Source organism: Carcharodon carcharias, chromosome 17 (assembly GCF_017639515.1).
Source record: "Carcharodon carcharias isolate sCarCar2 chromosome 17, sCarCar2.pri, whole genome shotgun sequence".
In the NCBI taxonomy this organism is placed as follows: Eukaryota; Metazoa; Chordata; class Chondrichthyes; order Lamniformes; family Lamnidae; genus Carcharodon; species Carcharodon carcharias.
The window spans coordinates 102101855-102120207 of NC_054483.1; the positions used below are offsets into that span (position 1 = coordinate 102101855).

Consider the following 18353-nt stretch of genomic DNA (forward strand, 5'->3'; position numbering starts at 1 on the left):
TTCTGTGTTGTACCATAATAATGTATATATTTCTATGACATACTGAAAACCTACATCTGTACGTATTTCCAGTCAACATTTTCCTTTATAAATTGCTACATGTCTATTAAAAATGAAACTATATATGTAAAAGCATCATGCTGTAATTACACCTGTTCTCCAACAGAGGGGCTGAAGCATAGCCTCTGACAGGAGGGTATAATTGTAGCATGGCAAGTTTACATAGGAAATTTCCATTATAAATGACATCGGAATATATAATATATAAAAACAAGTAGAGCAATGGAGACTGAATTATGTCTGCAATCCCTGGCCAATTACTGAGCCGTCTACTAACACTGCTTTACGTGAAGTCTATGCTTGGTCCCTAAGTGTAATACCATGGCAGACCCATTAGTAATATATTAAAAGCCTTCTGTTTTTTGTAAGTGCTGTACTGTCCTGTATTTTTATTCACACTTTGTCAATTGGTTTAAACTGCAAATTAAAACTAGAGTTATGGAGCACACAAATCAAAAGTGAGGAAAGCTGGAAAACTGCCAATGAAAACCTACTGAGTATTTAATGAAAACAACCAATCCTGAATGATCAGTCAATTTCCTGATTGGACCTAATAGTTTGATACCTATGTAAAAATGAACCAATTGGATTACCCCAAACATCTTTTACCTTTTTTCTTGTTAACTGCGGTTTCTAATATTATAAACAAGATTTGAAACAAAATAATATCTGAAGAAGATAGATCGAAAGGTTAACTGTTACTGTCTCCACAGATGCTGCTAGACCTGAGTTTTTCCAGCATTTTCTGTTTTTAATATTTTACAAGTTGATTAAATTCACCCATTATATTGTCTTTTAAAATTGTCGATACATTTTTAATTTAAAGACATAACCAAAAATCTGTATAGATTGATATTTCTGCCTTCAGTCAATTAGCTGAAGGCAGATCCTACAGTCTGAGCATGTGCAATATTGTATACTTTCCAGGACGCACCAGTAGCATTCAGTCACCCAATTGCCAGAACATTTCTCTTCAACTTTTAAGGTTCTTTTGTTTGTCAAAATATATAAACTAGAAGAAAATTTCTAAAAGCTTTATTCAGCTAAGATTTATATTAAGCCTTTTAAAGAGGCAGTGAGAGAGAAAACACAGGTCTGGTTCAAGTGTGACAGAGTAGACTGATTACACAGTTTTGCAGCTTTTTGATGTTCCGTTATAAACAATCATCTTTATGTTTCTCAGTGGGAAAGTCCAATTGTGTTTCTGTCAATAACAATATTTTAGGATGTCTATTTTTGAAATTGATTTACGTACAAAGAAGACAATGAATTTAAATAGGTTTTCAATTAACCTTTTACAGAAAAGCCATTCATTTTTACTCTCGAAAGTGTTGAGCTGTGGGGGTGTTGGGGGGCTTGAGGGAATACAGAGAAATAATGTCTCCTAACCCCAATTTGAGTACCTTTTTCTTTTCCATGTGAATGAATTCAATTTTAAAAACTTCTCAGACCAATAGAAAGGCTCTGATTAATATCACATGTAAGTATTCTAATCAGTGACAGCTCGAAGACAGTAATGCAACAAGACACACCCTGGAACTGATCACAAAACACTGAGAATAAGTGTTTGTAGAGATGTTTTAGAAACATACATCTCTACTGCCAGGTCCAGCTCTCCCCCTGAGTGTTAGCTATCCAGTGCTGTACCTCATTTCACATGACTGTAGGTTCCAGGAATCTGAGCTATACCCTGCATTCTCTCCTCTAATTCTGCTATGTGCCATCTTTCTCCCCACCATGGGTTTGAATCATATAGCAGAGACTAAAGCACAGAGGCTAATCTGACTGCAGTGTCTGGGAGTGCTGTCTTTTGGATGAAGCATTAATCTGCCTGCTCTCTCAGGTGGATGTAAAGATTCCATGGCAATATTTTGAGGAAGAGCAGGAGGAATTCACATCATTTTACAGCCATGGTATTCTATTTGCTATACCATTTATCTTATGTAATACACACATTTTTCATTGACTTGGGTTACATGTTCATCTCAAACATGGAGATTTTTGTTTGGCTTTGTGCTTGTCATGTTTCTTTCTTCAGTGGTTACTGCTGACATAGATATATTGGTATAGATTGTTCTTGTTACATGTGTCATATTTATATATTTATTGGAAAGATATTTAGAGATGTGCCCTGTATGTTAAAGGGTGAATTTTATCTCTAGTCCTCTTCTATTTTTCTCTCTACCTGAACTACCCTTCTGCAGGTGCCTCCAGTGTTTTGCAACCCCCCCGCCCCCAACAAATAACTCACTCATAGCCACCCCCACTCCCCCACCATTATCGACTGGCATCAGATCAGATCTCCATCCAGCCATGCTCAACTTCTCCATATACATTTTGAGAGCCAATGATTGGATGGCCTTCGGAAAATGGAAGTGTGATTAATCTTTCCCATCACTGTCCAGAGGTTTTTAGCTGTTAGGAAGGTGTTCTTCCACTTTATATATTTAAAGTATTAGTCAGTTGAGTTATTTTTCGTATTGGTGTCAGCCATGGCTGAGAGGATAGCACTTTTACCTCTATCAGAAGATTATAGTTTCAAATCCTGCTCCTGAAACCTAGCCATATAACCCAGGCTGATGCTCCCAATGCAGTACTGAGGGATTGCTGCAATGTCAGATGAGACATTAAACCAAGTCTGAAGGAGGTTTTCAGCTGTGTATTATTAAGGTGAATTACTAATAGTTGCCGTTCCCCTTAGGGCACTGAATTATAGAAAATGCAAGTCATGTACTTATTAAATCATATTGATAAAAGTGCAAATTCTACAGTGCTTTGTACAGTAAATAAGCCCAGTGTCAAGTCTGAATTCTTATCCTTCATCATTGGATTCTACTAAGTTAATCAGAACAGCCATATAAATACTTGTGGCTGCAAGAACAAGTCAGAGGTTTGGAATTCTGCAGTGATTAACTCACCCCATGACTTCCCAAAGCCTGTCCACCATCTACAAGATGCCTGCAAGAAAAAAGATGTAAGAGGCAATGAATCTGCAGAAAGCATGTGGGGAAGGGAGGAGGAGAGAGTCCTCCCCAACCTACAAGGCACAAGTCAGGACTGTGATGAAGTAATGGGTGAATGTAGTTCCAACAAACTCAAGAAGCCTGATCAGCACCCCATCCACCAACTTAAGCATTCATTCACTAGTGGTGCATAGTGGCAGAACTATGTACCATATTTAAGATGTACTGCAGCAACCCGCCAAGGCTCCTTCGACAGCTTTTCCCAAACCTCTACCAACTTGAAGAACAAAGGTAGCAGGCACACCATCACCTGCAAGTTCCTCTCCAAGTCACAAATCACCTGACTTGGAAATATCACTTTTAATTCATTGTCTTTGGGTCAAAGTCCTAGAATTCACTTCCACAAGGCTATTATGGAGAATCTACACCACATCGACTGCAGAGTTTCAAGAACACAGCTCACCATCATCTTCCCAAGGGCAACTTGGGATGGGCAATAAATGATGGCCTTGCAAACAATGCTAACACCCCATGAATGAATTTTTAAGAAGTGTAGAAAGAACATACTTTACATTTAACTGTGTTGGTGAATAATTCTCGGTGACATCCATTGTAGCGGCATTCAAACTACAACCTTTTGACTCCTATCTGTTCAGGCCACTGAGCTCAATATAACTCTTTATGTATTTCACTCATAGATTTCTCCTGTTTGATTTTCATTAGTCTGGAGATTTGGAAAAGGGCTCTGGTATTATCGATGAATGAATGTTAAATCAAAGCACCAAGAAATGTTAGTATCTGTAGCTTGTGTTCTACAGGAACATGGATTTATATTTATGTCATTTTACCCCAGCCCCAATTTTTCTGGTACACACCTGCACAGCACTTAGAAACTGTCAGTGCTATCAAAAATTATGGGCTCCTGATCTACAGCACACTTGATATTGCTTATATGACATGCGTTCAGCACATGCATGCACTGTACGCAGATGAGACTGTTTATGATGTTTACAGATTGTGACATATGTTCTGGTGGGATACTGATTATTCTGAAGGTTTTTAGATTTTGGTTATCATGAAAAACAAAATACAGTCACCAAAACCCCAGAAGGCTGTGTAACAAAACAGGAATTTGACTTATTCAATGATTGTATAAATCAGTGGTGCTGATTATAGGGAGATGCACTCTTGTACATTACAGCAAAGGTCATTGGTTTTCTGGTTTCACTGAAAAAGAGGGAATTGCAGAATACAATCCCCAGAACATCAGTAAATCGATGCAGTACAGCAGTAGATGTCATTCTGTTGGTTATTAGCTGGACACTAGATATATGTTGGGCTCTGTTCAGTCTTTATAATTTTTTTAATTGCTGGCTGCTCATTTACAATCATAAATATTGAAGCATTTTCTTAAATATAACATTTACAAAGCAATAAAACTTTGATAATTTCTGAGGATTGGAATACAGTATAAATACTAGAAAATAAAATGTTAGACACCTGTAAAATTTTTGTTGGCTCTCTTTTGAAACTCTGTTTAGTTAAAGCACTTTGTGTTGGGGTTAATTGGAGGTTTAAGGAGTTCACTGCTCTGCTACTGCTTTCAGGACCAGTATGGTCAACATTTCGTCGGCTGAAATATTAGTGTTGATCTTCAGAGTGGGGGGTTGAGCAATGGAAGTGACAAAGGCATAATGTTTTAAGAAACAGGCCCTTCAGCTAAGTGTGCCAGTGTTTTTCTCTACGCGAACCAAGTCTAATCCCGCCCTCCTATTCTGTTCACTCCTTGTACTCTTAATGTTCCTCTTGCTTTAAATCAAGCAACTCATTTAGTAGAATTTCTGGACTCTGCTTCAACAAGTTTTATAGCAGAGAATTCCACATCCTTAACACAGTCTGTGTCATAAATTTATTTTACATTCTCCGGGCCTGTTGGCTTCTCTTGGGTCATTGGGTGGATTTCCACATGAAACTTCTGATATTTAAAGTACAAAATGTGTATTAAATAAAAGGCTTCCTCAGCTCAATTCTGAGGAATTCCTTTTCATCGACTTTTGAAGCCCTCATTCATGCCTTTCTTATCTCCAGATCTGACTATTCCACTGGCCCCCCAGCCAGTTTCCCACTTTGCACCCTCCGTAATCTCAACCTCAGAAAAATCTGCTTCCCTGCTTAACTTGCACCAAGTCTCATTTGCCCATCACCCTGAGCTGGCAGGCCTACATTGACTCTCGGTCTGGGAGCATCTCAATATTAAAATTCTCCTTGTTTTCAAATCACTCCATGGCCTCGCCCTTCCCTATACTTTTAATCACCCCACAGCCCAACAATCCTGAGATTCCAGCACTCTTCCAATTCTGGCCTCTTAAGCGTCTACAATTCTAATCGCTCCTTCACTTGGCTTCAGTAGCCTGGGCTCTAAACTCTGGAATTCCCTCCCTAAACCTCTCTTCCCCTACCATTCCTCCTTTAAAACACTTCCTTAAGCTCTACCTCTTTTGACCAAGGTCCTAATATCTCGTGAAGTGCCTTGAGATGTTTTACTATATTAGTGGCAATTTGTTACCTCCCTTGCCAGGCCCAGCTAGTCTTAATACAGTTAAAAGTATTCCCTCACCATGGCCAAACCTATAGTCCAGCCATTAGCCTGCCAACACATCATCCTTGTGACACATGCCTTCCTATGCCAATTGGAAAGCAAAAAGATTCATTACCCAATTAAATCAAGCTTTGCTGTCAGCTAAACAGCCCCCCCCCCCCCCCCCCCCCACCATTTTCAATAGTTTTATTCCTGGTAAAGAGGTGTTCAAGGAAAATTTAAAAAAAATAAATATTTTTAATGTCCTGATGATTTTTCTCCAGGATTGCACACAACAGTGTCCTGGATATTGGCCTGGAGTCCCCAGGAATTGAAGATCAATCGTGGAGGGTTGGCAACCCTATGAAGGACCTACAGTTTGGCTGCCTGAAAACTTAATTAAGAGCAGGCTCATCCAAAGGTTGTGTCCGTTTGACAGCCTTGTACATTCCCAGACACCCATTACATTTATGATTGCAACTAAGAAAAGATTTCTTTACAGAATTTCATTTGGATATGTGTTTTCTGTTTAGTTTGTAGCTTGTATGACTTTTACTCTTGAATTGAGGAATGTAGAAGACAGGGCTCCTTTAGATTTGGTAAAATTAGGACAAGCAACAAGGTAAATTGAGAAGTTATAGTTAGGTAGCCCTAAGCTCGAGTTTTAAAACCCCTGACATTGCAGGAGAAGAAGAGTTCTACACTCCTGAAATCCTGGGAATGTCTAAGCTAGACTTTTTTTAAAAAAAAAGCTTCAACTTCAGTGCAGGAAAATATCAGAGATAAGAGCTTGCAAAAACTTCGGGAGGAACAAGCACAGAGAGAGCAAATGGCACTAAGCATTCAAATAGAGCTGGGTCAGGCTGCCAGAGGGATAGGGGGTTGCGATGAAGAAAGAAAGTCAGTCTCTTGTAATGTGTATGAGAATTAGAGATTTTGGATAAACAGCCCAGAAGAGACAGTATTTGAGTGTTGGATGGAGTTGGCCTTTACGGATTTTTGAACAATGAGATAAATGTTTGTCACTAGCAGTTTAATATGTTGAGACCGGTCAGCTGATGGCTTTAATTGACATACATCTGTAAAGCTCATGCATCGCATCCAAAGCTACTTGATGCAGCTCTGAGAAATTTTACACTTCATCCACCCCAAGTTATTATTAAAGACTGAGTACCTTCTGTCTCCTGGTTGTCTTATTCTGACCGTAGTTCACCGAGTATCCAGAAGACTCCCCGTAATCGCAATCTGAGATACATTGTTCTCTGTGGCTGCCATTGACCAAAATAGCTCTTGCCTTCTTATTATACACACTCATCTTTACCGAATGCTTAGACTCTACAGCAATACATTTTGTGATCCCATTGCTATAACCCTCTCCATATTGAATTCTGAATTTTTTTAAAGTAAGTGGCTTGACTGGCCCCAATGGAAGTTGCAATCTTGCCAATAGCTTGAGCTGAGCCTTTGTTGAGAATGACATGTTAATCTTAATTCTGCAGTCCATTGATGAAGTGATGGCACTCATCACGAATCTCAAAGAAAGCTGCCCACAAACATGCACCATGCTCTTTGGTATGGATTTCACCTTCCCCAGCATCAGTTTCATTCTGCCACCAACTATAGAGGATTTCTATAGTTCAGCAAGAATGATATCATCAAGCAGGTTAAGTAGCCGATTGCATTGAAGAATCCTCACAGTCAGCCAGGGAGTAACAAGCAGGTTTTATCGTTTTACTTGTAATTTTACAAGAAGTGAAATAAAGATTGGAACATACTCATGAAACTGAAAGATCAAAAATGTTTTTTAAAAATATTCTATGGAGTTGTTACCATGGATTGGAGACGTTTGACATTCCATAAATATAAAATCAGTTTTTCCAGACCAAAGGTTGTTCAACAGTAATTATTACTTAGCATGTCATTAATAACTCAGTTACACTTCATTCAACAAGGCTTAACTTTTTCAAGTGTTTTTACAGTGAGAATAAAAATTGGAAGTTCATGTCAGCTCACTGATTTGTAATTGACTCCCACTTGTGAGGACTTCAACAGCAGACCCTGTGGAGGAGCGGAAGATTACTAACAGCAATTTCTGAGTTTTAACTGGACATGTGCTAGCTGTCAACTCTGCCAAGCCCCCCTAACTAACATCCGGAAGCTTGTGCCTAAATTGGAAGAGCTGTCTTCACGTTAGTCAGGCAACAGCCTGACATAGTAATATTCTCAGAATCATGCCTTACAGACAATGTCCCAGACACCACCACCATCCCTGGGTGAGTCTTGTCCCACCGACAGGACAGACCCACCAGAGGTGGCGGCACAGTGGTATACAGTCAGGAAGGAGTTGCCCTGGGAGTCCTCAAATATCGACCCTGGACCCCATGAAGTCTCATGGCATCAGCTCAAACATGGGGAGGAAACTTTCTGCTTGTCACCCCTGACTGCACCTCCGCCCTCTATGTTGAACACCAATTGGAAGAAGCACTGAAGGTGGCAAGAGCACAGAATGTATACTGGGTGGGGTACTTCAATGATGGACAATGAAGTCCCCGACCCATAATGGCTTGGTAGTACCACTATTGACCGAGCTTGCCATGTCTTAAAGGACATTAATGCTAAACTGGGTCTGCGGCAGGGTGTGAGGGAACCGAGTGGGAAAACCTATTTGACTTCATCGTCACCAGTCTGCCTGAACTAATGCATCTGTCAATGACCCTATTGGTATGAGTGAGCACCACACATTACTTGTGGAGACGAAGTCCTGTCTTCACATTGAGGATACCCTTCGTTGCCTTGTGTGGCACTGCCATCATGCTAAATGGGACAGCGCACAACGCCTCATGGATGCCATCAGCAGCAAAATTGTATACAATCACAATCTGTAACCTCATGACCCAGCATATCCCTGACTTTGCCATTACCATCAAGCTAGGGTACCAACCCTGGTTCAATGAAGACTGCAGGTGGGCATGCTGAGCAGCACCCAGCATACGTAGAATGTGGTAACATCCTGGTGAAGCTACAACACCTGTCTATTTGCATTCCAAACAGCGTAAGCAACATGCAATAGACAGAGCTAAGCCATTCCACAACCAATGGATCAGATCTAAACTCTTCAGCCCTGCCACATCCAGTCATGAATGGTGGAGGACAATTAAACATCTGACTGGAGGAGGAGGCTCCACTAATATCACCATCCTTAATGATGGGGGAGCCCAACACGTCAGTGCAAAAGATAAGGCTGGAGCATTTGCTATAATCTTCAGCCAGAAGTGCAGAGTGGGCGATCCTTCTTTGCCTCCTCCGGAGGTCTCCAACATCTTAGATACCAGTCTTCAGCCAATTCTGTTCACTCCACGTGATATCAAGAAACGGCTGAAGGCATTGGATATTGCAAAGGCTGTGGGGCCTGACAAGATCCCAGCAATAGTATTGAAGACTTGTGCTCCTCAACTTGCCGGACCGCAAGCGGCAATTGCTTAGCAATAACCTCACTGGTGCTCCATTTGTGTTCTGCCAGGATCACTCGGCTCCTGTCCTCATTACAGCCTTGATTCAAAAATGGACAAAAGAACTGAGCTCCAGAGGTGAGGTGAGAGTGACTGTCCTTGACATCAAGGTAGTATTTGACCGAGTATTGCGTTAATTAGCAAAATTGGAGCCAATGGGTATCAGTGGGAGGGAAAGCTCTCTGCTGGTTGGAGTCATACCTAGCCATATCTACAAAGGAAGATGGTTGTGGTTGTTGGAGGTCAATCACCTCAGTTCCAGGACATCACTGCAGGGGTTCCTCAGGGTAGTATCCTCGGCCCAACCTTCCTTCCATCATAAGGTCAGATGTGGGAAGGTTCGCTGATGATTGCACAATGTGCACCAGTCGCAACGACTCGGATGCTGAAGCAGTCCATGTCCAAATGCAGCAAGACCTGGACAATATCCAGGCTTGAGCTGACAAATGCAAGTAACAATCACGTCACACAAGTGCCAGGCAATGACTATCTCCAACAACAGGGAATCTAACCATCGCCCCTTGACATTCAGTGGGATTACCCTTGCTGAATTCCCCCACTATCAACACCTTGGGGGTTACAATTGACCAGAAACTGGACTGGGCTAGCCATATAAATGCTGTGGCTACAAGAGTGGGTCAGAGGCTAGGAATTTTGTGGTGAGTAACTCCCCTCCTGACTCACCAAAACCTGCCCACCTCTCCACAAGGCACAAGTTTGGAGTGTGATGGAATATTCTCCACTTGCCTGGATGAGTGCAACTCCAGCAACACAAGAAGCTTGACACCATCCAGGACAAAGCAGCCCGCTTGTTTGGCACCCTATCCACAAACATTCACTCCCTGCAACACTGACGCACAGTGGCAGTAATGTGCATCATCTACAAGATGCACTGCAGCAACTCACCAAGGCTCCTTACAGCATCTTCCAAACCCACGACCGCTACCATCTAGAAGGGCAAAGGCAGCAGACACATGGGAACACCGCTATCTGCAAGTTCCTCTCCAAGCCACTCACCATCCTGACTTGAAAATATATTGCCATTCATGCATTGTTGCTGGGTCAAAACCCTGGAACACTCTCCCTAACAGCACTGTGGGTGTACCTACACCACATGGACTGCAATGGTTGAAGAAGGCAGCTCACCATCTCCTCAACAGCAATTAGGGATGGGCAATCAGTGCTAACCTGTCCAGCGACACCCACATCCCATGGAAGAATTTTTTAAATTGGTGACACTGACAGTTTTGCTGTCATTACAGTCACAAAATCTGGGCTGCATTAGCTCCTTGCTGCTTGTGGGCAGATGGAGCCTCAGTTTAATGTTGCGTACAAAGGACAAAGTTTCGAATTGCAGCACTCCCTCAGTACCGGATTGGAGTGTCAACCTGGATTCAGTGCTCAAGTCTGAGGCAGTCTTGAACTCTCAATGTTCTGACTCGGAGCAGAGAATGCTCCCCCAACTGTGAAAGCAAAGCCAATATATACCGTTCTGCAAAAGTGATACAGGGGAAGAAAATGATTAGCGATGAATACTCATAATACTGTGTGTAGTATTTCAGCTTCTGCTGTGCAATTGTTAAGTTGATCCTGCTGTATTCTTACGAGTTAACATAATTGTGAAATTCAGGGATTTTCCCACTTTCTACAGCAATGACCAGAATTTTACACTGTTCATAGGAACGCGCATCCTACCCGGAATCATATGAAATCGTGTGAGAAGATGTTGGGCCACGTCCTGACATCGTTGCGCTCACTTACCTCATTGCGGTCAGCGAACGAGCCAACAATTAAGTGGGCAATTAAGCCCAATAAGGAGCCACTTGTCAGTCCCGTTTTACAGTTGGCGGATGGGTCAAACGGTCAGACGGCCTTCAGGTATTCACTATAAACTACATCCAGAGCTGGATGAAATGTTCAGATTTAAATAAAATAAAAGAAGACGCTTGAGGGATGATTTGCTATGTAGTCTGCTGCCAGGTGCTTGCGTGTACGGTATTGTCAATTTGCATTTCATTTTTAAATTACTGCTGTTCCCTGAGGCAGCTCCGCAGCAGCCATCAGCCTTCAGGGAGCGCGAGCCCACACGCTTCCTTCGCTTGGCGCACGCCCTCTTCCCGCAGCCCCCCGGCAGCGCTGAGCCTTTCTCAGCGCGTGTTTCACGGTGGCTATCTAATTAACAACTGGCCAGCATGAAATTGCACTCTGGGCCAATCATGGGCAGAAGCGCAATTCACACGTGCTCGACGAACTTAAGATTCAGGTCCAAGTCTCACTCTTGTAGGAGAAGCCTGTTTAATTTTTAATTGACACACCCTTTTTTTATTATTCATCATGGGATGCGGGCGTTGCTGGCTAGGCCCGTATTTATTGCCCACTCCTAATTGCCCTTGAGAAGGTGGTGGCCTTCTTGAACCCTACAGTCCATGTGGTGTCTGTACACCCACAGTGCTGTTAGCGAGGGAGTTCCAGGATTTTGACCCAGCGACAATGAAGGAACAGTGATATATTTCCAAGTCAGGATGGTGAGTGGCTTGGAGAGGAACTTCCAGGTGGTGGTTTTCCCAAGTGTCTGCTGTCCTTGTCCTCTACATGGAAGTGGTTGTGGGTTTGGAAGATGCTGTCAAAGGAGCCTTGGTGAGTTCCTGCAGTGCATCCTGCAAAAGGCACTTAGAAAAGACTAAGTCTTGCATTATCAGTGTCGGGCTGTTCGGTGCCAGCATTTCCATGATTTTTGTGACCACTCAAGTACAGACAGCAAAGTTTCAACATTAAAAACAGGTCATATATAAACATCAGACCCCTGTTCACAATAATTTCCAGCTATCTTGGGTTCCTGATACTAACAGCAGTGTTCAGATTTAAGATCTCTCCACCAATGAGGTAACATTAGTGCTCAGAACAGCTCTTTTCAAACCGCAAGGCTGGCAAAATTAAAACAGGATTGACAGCAAATAAGAAACCTCAACTCAAACAGGACTGAGCTCCCTGGGCTTGAGGCCTGGCCTATGACTGCAGTTTGAATCCCTTGCTTTATTGTCCACAGGTTGCCCTGTTGGGGGAGAGCACTCTGCTCTGAGTCAGAATGTTGAGTGTTTAAGACCCCCTTCAGACTTGAGCACTTAATCCGGGTTGGCACCCCAATGCAGTACTGAGGGAGTGCTGCAATTCTGGAGGTTTTGCCCTTTGTATGCAACATTAAATTGAGGCACCAGCTGCCCTTTTAGATAGATGTAAAATATCCCATAGCACTATATTGAAGAAGAGCAGGGGAGTTCTCCCCAGCAACCTGCATAATATTTTCCCCTCAACTAACATCACCAAAACAGATTATCTGTCTATAATTGCACTGCTGCCTGTGGGATTTTGCAGTGTATAAATTGGTTGCTGTGTTTCCTACATTACAATAGCGACTATAAGTCAAAAGTATTTAATTGGCTGCATAGTGCTTTGAGAAATCCTGCAGTTGTGAAAGGTGTTCTAGAAATGCAAGTGTCTTTTTCAGTGCACTTATGCACTTGGCATTGTGTGATAAGCAATCACATACCAGTAACTGTCAATACTTCACTCTAGTGTAAACAGTTCAAATCCCTATCTCTACAACACTGTCAGTGTTTGAAGGACAGAATCTATAATTATAAAGCTTTTTCATGGTTCAAATCGACTTGCATGAAAATTTCATGTTGTTTTCCTGAAATTTGAGATTTCTTTAAATTCAGTTTTGGGACGTGGACATCACTGGTAAGGTTGGCTTTTATCTCTGTTAATACAAACCTGGTGGCTTGCTGATCCACCTCCGAGGGCAGTTTATATTCAACCATGTTGGGGTTGGTCTGGAGTCACACACACGCCTAAACCGAGTCAGATAGCAGGTTTTCTCCCCTAAAGGACATCAGTGAATCATTTTGTTTCTTATGACAATCTGATAGCTTTTTGGTTACTTTACTGGGATCAGTTTTTTATTTCCAGATTTTTAAACTAAATTCAAGTTCTCAAACTGCCATGGTGGAATTTGAACTCCTGTTCTCTGGATTACAAGTCCAGTAACATCGCAGCATTTCTGCTCTACTCACTAATTCTGTCATAGTTGGTCCCTTGTCTGAGTTTAAACCAGAAACAGTTCCACTCCTCACTGCAGACAGCTGTCTACACATCTGATGCACATGTGTCTCCTGCTCCTGAGAAACCCTCCGATATATAGTAGAGCTCTAAACTAACACTGCTCTGCTCAACTGTGACCAGCTCACTTGGCAGCACACCAGCCAGTGTGAGAAGTGCGACTGCTCCACTGGACCGATGAATGCATTCGAGCATCAACACCTGCTCCCTGCGTGGGGTTTTGCATGAGTGGAAAGCTTCCTTTGCTTGTTGTTATTGCAAACCTTCATCTCTACAAACACCTGTCTGTGGATACAAGGTACATGTTGAAATTCTATTATATCGGTGATGGTTGGTTTTTACTGCAGGTTAGTCTCCCATGTCTGGTGGCTCTGCGACTCAAGGCAGCTGTCTGCATAGAAATGTGAATGAAGTCTGGAAGTTGAGACAAGTGGTTAAAATTACAGAATTATTAGCTGAAAAAGCACTGCAGATCCTTCACACTGAAGGATGACTCTGTCAATGATGAACTGACAGCAGAAAACATCCAGATACCAGAAGGGAGAAGGAGAAAGCAGCAAATTACTATTTGATGCTCTATATCTGGTGCCAGATTTCTCAGTGATATCATAACTAACTTATTTGTACATGCGTCAGAAATGCTGAAAGTTCATTGAGATTTTTATTAGTTGAACTTTTTAATATCAACTGCAGGTCTTACAGCCTTTTGTAATGTCAACAGGCTTACTTAATCTATTGGGAAATACGTGTCACAGTCGTGTACCTGAACTAGCTTTTTTCTCTAAGCTTGCAATCCCAATCAATATTCATTTCAGGGACCAGTCTTCAGTGCTCCAACAGGTTGCAGCACAAGGTATTGGGATGCAGGCCTGCACAAGCATTTTTCCCTCATGATGATGGGTCTGTTACCTGTGGTTGTCCTACATGATGATAGTACAATGGTCTGTGTCTGCAATTGCCTCACAGTGATGGAATGTAGGTTTCACCAGTGCTTTTCCCCCACGTGGTGACCGAATATGAGTCTGAACCGGCAACTCCCCAGACGGTGACAGGATGTGGATCTGTGTCTGCTCCCCCGGAGAGTGGTGGGACACGAGTCTGTGTCTGTAATTCCCCCAAATGGATCTGAACTGTGGTGATTTTCCTCTCCACGGTTTTGGGACATGGATATCTGTCTGCGATCTTCCCCCATAAGGTGATGGGACGCAGGTCTGTCTGTGATTCCCCTTTACAGTGATGGGACGATGGTCTGAATTTGCGATTTCCCCCCCCCAACATGCAGAACTGATTTGAAACATGCTTTTCTGTGCATTTGCAAGTTGAAGCCAGATATTTCCGAGCAAGAGGTGTGGGTTGGGGAAGTTTGATGCTTTTTAAATAAAGCTCTGTAATTAGTGAAACCTCTCCCTTGGTATGCATGCTGAGATTGTCCTCTTTCCTAATAACAATCCCTTGCTGCTTTTTTGCTGGAGAGAAAATAGAAGATAGTGGCCCTGATTTCTGGCAACATCCCACAGGCAGCCTGCGAATAGAGATGGCAAGGTGCAGCAAGTGATTCCGCACAGCTACAATAACAGTCAGTGTACCTGACAGTCGATGTGCTTCTTATACAATGGTTCTTAAGTTGCTTCAAGTACCAGTGAGAAGGGCCTGTAAACCGCCTCCCTCCCCCAATACTTCCCTCTAAATTATACAGGCCAAGGCACTCTGCAGACATAACCCAAGTTTGAAATGATAAAAGTCTATAATTGAATTAGTGGTGTTTTTCACAGTTCAATTGGGCACAGTATAAAAAGTTCACAAGTGCCACTACAGTTTACTGAAATCCTAATGGCAGCAATAACTTTGTGCTACTTATAGTTGCTATTTAAAGCTTTATGTCATGCATCACTAGGAATCTATCTGTGAAAAGATTTAGTTCCCTGCTTTCCTTAAAAGATGCATTAACTTTGAGGTACTATATAATGGGCCTTCTGCAGTAAACAAACTGTGCACTGCTAGTACCTATTGTAGTTATTAAAAAGTCAAAATTCACTTAGTGCAAGGACCATGATTATTTTTTGGCTTTCCAGGTGTAATCCTAACCTGCACAATGGAGAAACGCTGATGCCTTTGACTAAGAATTTGTTTGTGACTTTTCTAAGGCACTGGATATAGCTGCCGGTAGTTTGGTGATTCAGAAACAGCTGGGAATCTGTTTCTGTGGAGGGTAGGAATCAGGAACCTGTTGCAGGCTATTTCATTCTGTGCTCATCTGGTTTGTGCGTTATGCTTTTCTCCACCCTCCATCTCATTGTGCTGCTCTCTTTCACAGTGTTCTGTGCCCCGGTCTCTGTGGTTAGGCTGCTCCAGTCTGGCGGACAGCATGCCTTCGCTGAAATGCCTTCAGTCCTCGGGGTCTGGCACTTTCACCACATTCCAGGTACACGCGCTGTCTGCGCATACTTTCATCTGGTCTGAATGATGCTTATCTATCATGTCCCGAAGGGTGGTGAACCTGTGGGATTCTCTACCACAGCAGGCTGTGGAGGCTAAGTCATTGAATATATTTAAGAGGGAAATAGATTTCTAGACTCTAAGGTGTCAAGGGGTATGGGAAGAGCGCTGGAGTATGCATTGAGGTAGAGGATCAGCCATGATATTGAATGGCGGAGCAGGCTCAAAGGGCTGAATGACCCACACCTGCAACTATTTTGTGTTCCTATGTTTACAGGAAGTATCTGACCCAGGCTGTGTGTTATGCTTTTTCTTACGCCAAAACCTGTTTGGTTGAGACTTGATAATATCGCAGCAGGGTATCAATGTCAGTTTTTTTTCATTTATGATCCTCCATTCTCCTGAGAATAGACTTTTGATTCAATTTTTTTGTGAATTTAATCCTTAAAGAAATATATCTGCTATATTTGCCTACAAAACAACGCTTCCAAAGTGAATGTCGGATATATAGAACTTTGAGATCTTGGGAATGTGAGATGTCATGTATGAATGGAGTGTGGCTCTTTTGTCAATTCTGTCACTAGCAATCAACCAGAGTGTGTTGTCTGATTAGTGCACATTGAGATCTATCAGATATTTACACAAGATAAGAGGCCATTTGGTCCTTTGTATGTGGGCTGGCTCCTTGGACTGTCTAATTGGTCCTGCTTCCTTGCCCTTTCCCAATAGCCCTGTAAATATTTTCCTTTTTTAATATCCACTTCCCTAGTTTTGAGCTATGGGCCTGATCCCACTGTAAACGGGATTAAGACCGCCTAAACTCTTCCCACAGAACCCTTGCAACCTGCAGACAAAGGAGACATTCATCCCATCATTCTGACCAGGGATTATACTAGTGTCCTGCTTCACCACTCAAAGTATTGCTCTTGATTACTAACCTATACTGATGAAATATACAGGGACAGCATACTTCATTCAGATAGTCTCTTCCACTTAGGAGCTCTTCTCAATCTACAGGTTCACTGCTGTGTTATAATGCGCAATTGGCATTGCTGCATTAAACGGATTGCAATACCCCACTAGACTTTATGTTTAAAAAGTAAATTGCCAGCCGCAAGCACTTAAAATCCTGATGGGTAATGGGTTTTTATTAAAATGATATAAAAGTTAATCTGCTTTGTTTTTAAATGTGACATAGACAGCAACCTGCCTGCCCCCACTCCTGCCCTGGTGCATGCTCCTGTTGACGATATCACAAGTAGAATCTTGGCTATGGCCTCGTACTTTGGTTAACCATGACATTGTTTGGTGGAATCACTCATACAAAGAGGAGGATTACCAGAGTTTCGGCCATAAAAGTGTTAAAACTCCAGTTTCAGTCAGCCCAAGGAGCAGTTAGCTGCTGCTGTTCTGGAAGGATGCTCTTACTTCGGATCATTGATTTATTTTGAAGATGTTACCTTTTGATTGCAATGTCAGCATTTCAATGGTGCTTTGATGTGTTTTTACCCTGCCTAATTGCAATTTGCATGTCACGCAGTGGAATCCCTTTGTGGTGACGAGGTGGCTGCTGTGTGTAAAGATTATGCTGCCACAGTACTGGAGCACAGCTAACTACACGTGCACAGTTCATCCTTGCCTGCAGCACTCCGCAGCATAAACCAGCCAGCTGACAGCGGCCTGGTCAGGACAGCTAATGAAAGTAAATGAGTGGAATGGGTCCTGCAGGTTAGGACTCATAGCATCCCTGTAAATAGCCGAGCCTAGCAGTACAGCAGGGAAGAGCTGGACTTAGCTATAAAAATGGAGAGTGACACACGGTATTTACAAAACAGCATGAGGCATTCTGTTAAATATAGAATGTAGAGGGCAGAAAAAGGCCATTTGGCCTGAGTGGTCTATACCATTCAGTTTATGCTCCCTAGGAGCCTCCTCCCATTTTATCTAACCCAATCTGCATAATCAACTGTCCCTTTCTCCCTCATGTACTTGGCTAGCTTCCCCTTAAATGCATCAATGCTATTGGCCTCAAGTACTCCTTATCATAGCAAGTTCCGCATTTTCACCAATCTCTCTGAGTAAAGGAGGTTCTCCTAAGTTCCCTATTGGATTTATTAGTGACTACCTTGTATTTATGATTCCTACTTTTGGTCTTCCAGACAAATGGAAGCATCTTCTCTCTGTTGATCCTATCAATCCCTCTGCCACCGATGCACAGTGGCAGCAAGGCTCCTTCAACAGTACCTTTCAAACCTGAGACCTCTACCACCTAGAAGGGCAAGGACAGTAGGAGCATGGGAACAACACCACCCACAAGCTCCCCTCCAAGCTACACGCCATCCTGACTTGGGATTATATCGCCATTCCTTCACTGTTACCAGGTCAAAATCCTGGAACTGCCTTCCTAACAGCAATGTGGATGTACCTACACCATGTGGACCGCAGCGGTTCAAGAAGGCAGCTCCCCACCATCTTCTCGAGGGCAATTAGGGATGAACAATAAATGCTGGCCTAGCCGACACCCACATCCCATGAACAAATCAAAAAAAAACTTTCCTGTTTCTCAGTTCTGCCCTTTTTAGAAAAGGACCTCAGGGCTTGGTTTGCTTTTTTCATGGCAAAGCTTTCATAGTATGAAGGACCTAGTCACTCACTGATTTGGGCTACCAGTGTACTGTGCCAAGCAGT

The 18353-nt window shown here is 42.6% G+C and overlaps 1 protein-coding gene across 1 annotated transcript in view; it reads left to right on the plus strand.

Moving 5' to 3' along the window:
* Positions 1 to 18353, plus strand: part of LOC121289691 (beta-TrCP-like) — a 218268-nt gene that overhangs the window by 11188 nt on the left and 188727 nt on the right. Inside the window, exon 2 of the mRNA XM_041209316.1 lies at positions 15544 to 15651. Within this exon, the coding sequence (XP_041065250.1) occupies positions 15544 to 15651 (108 nt within the window). The remainder of the gene's footprint in view (positions 1 to 15543; positions 15652 to 18353) is intronic.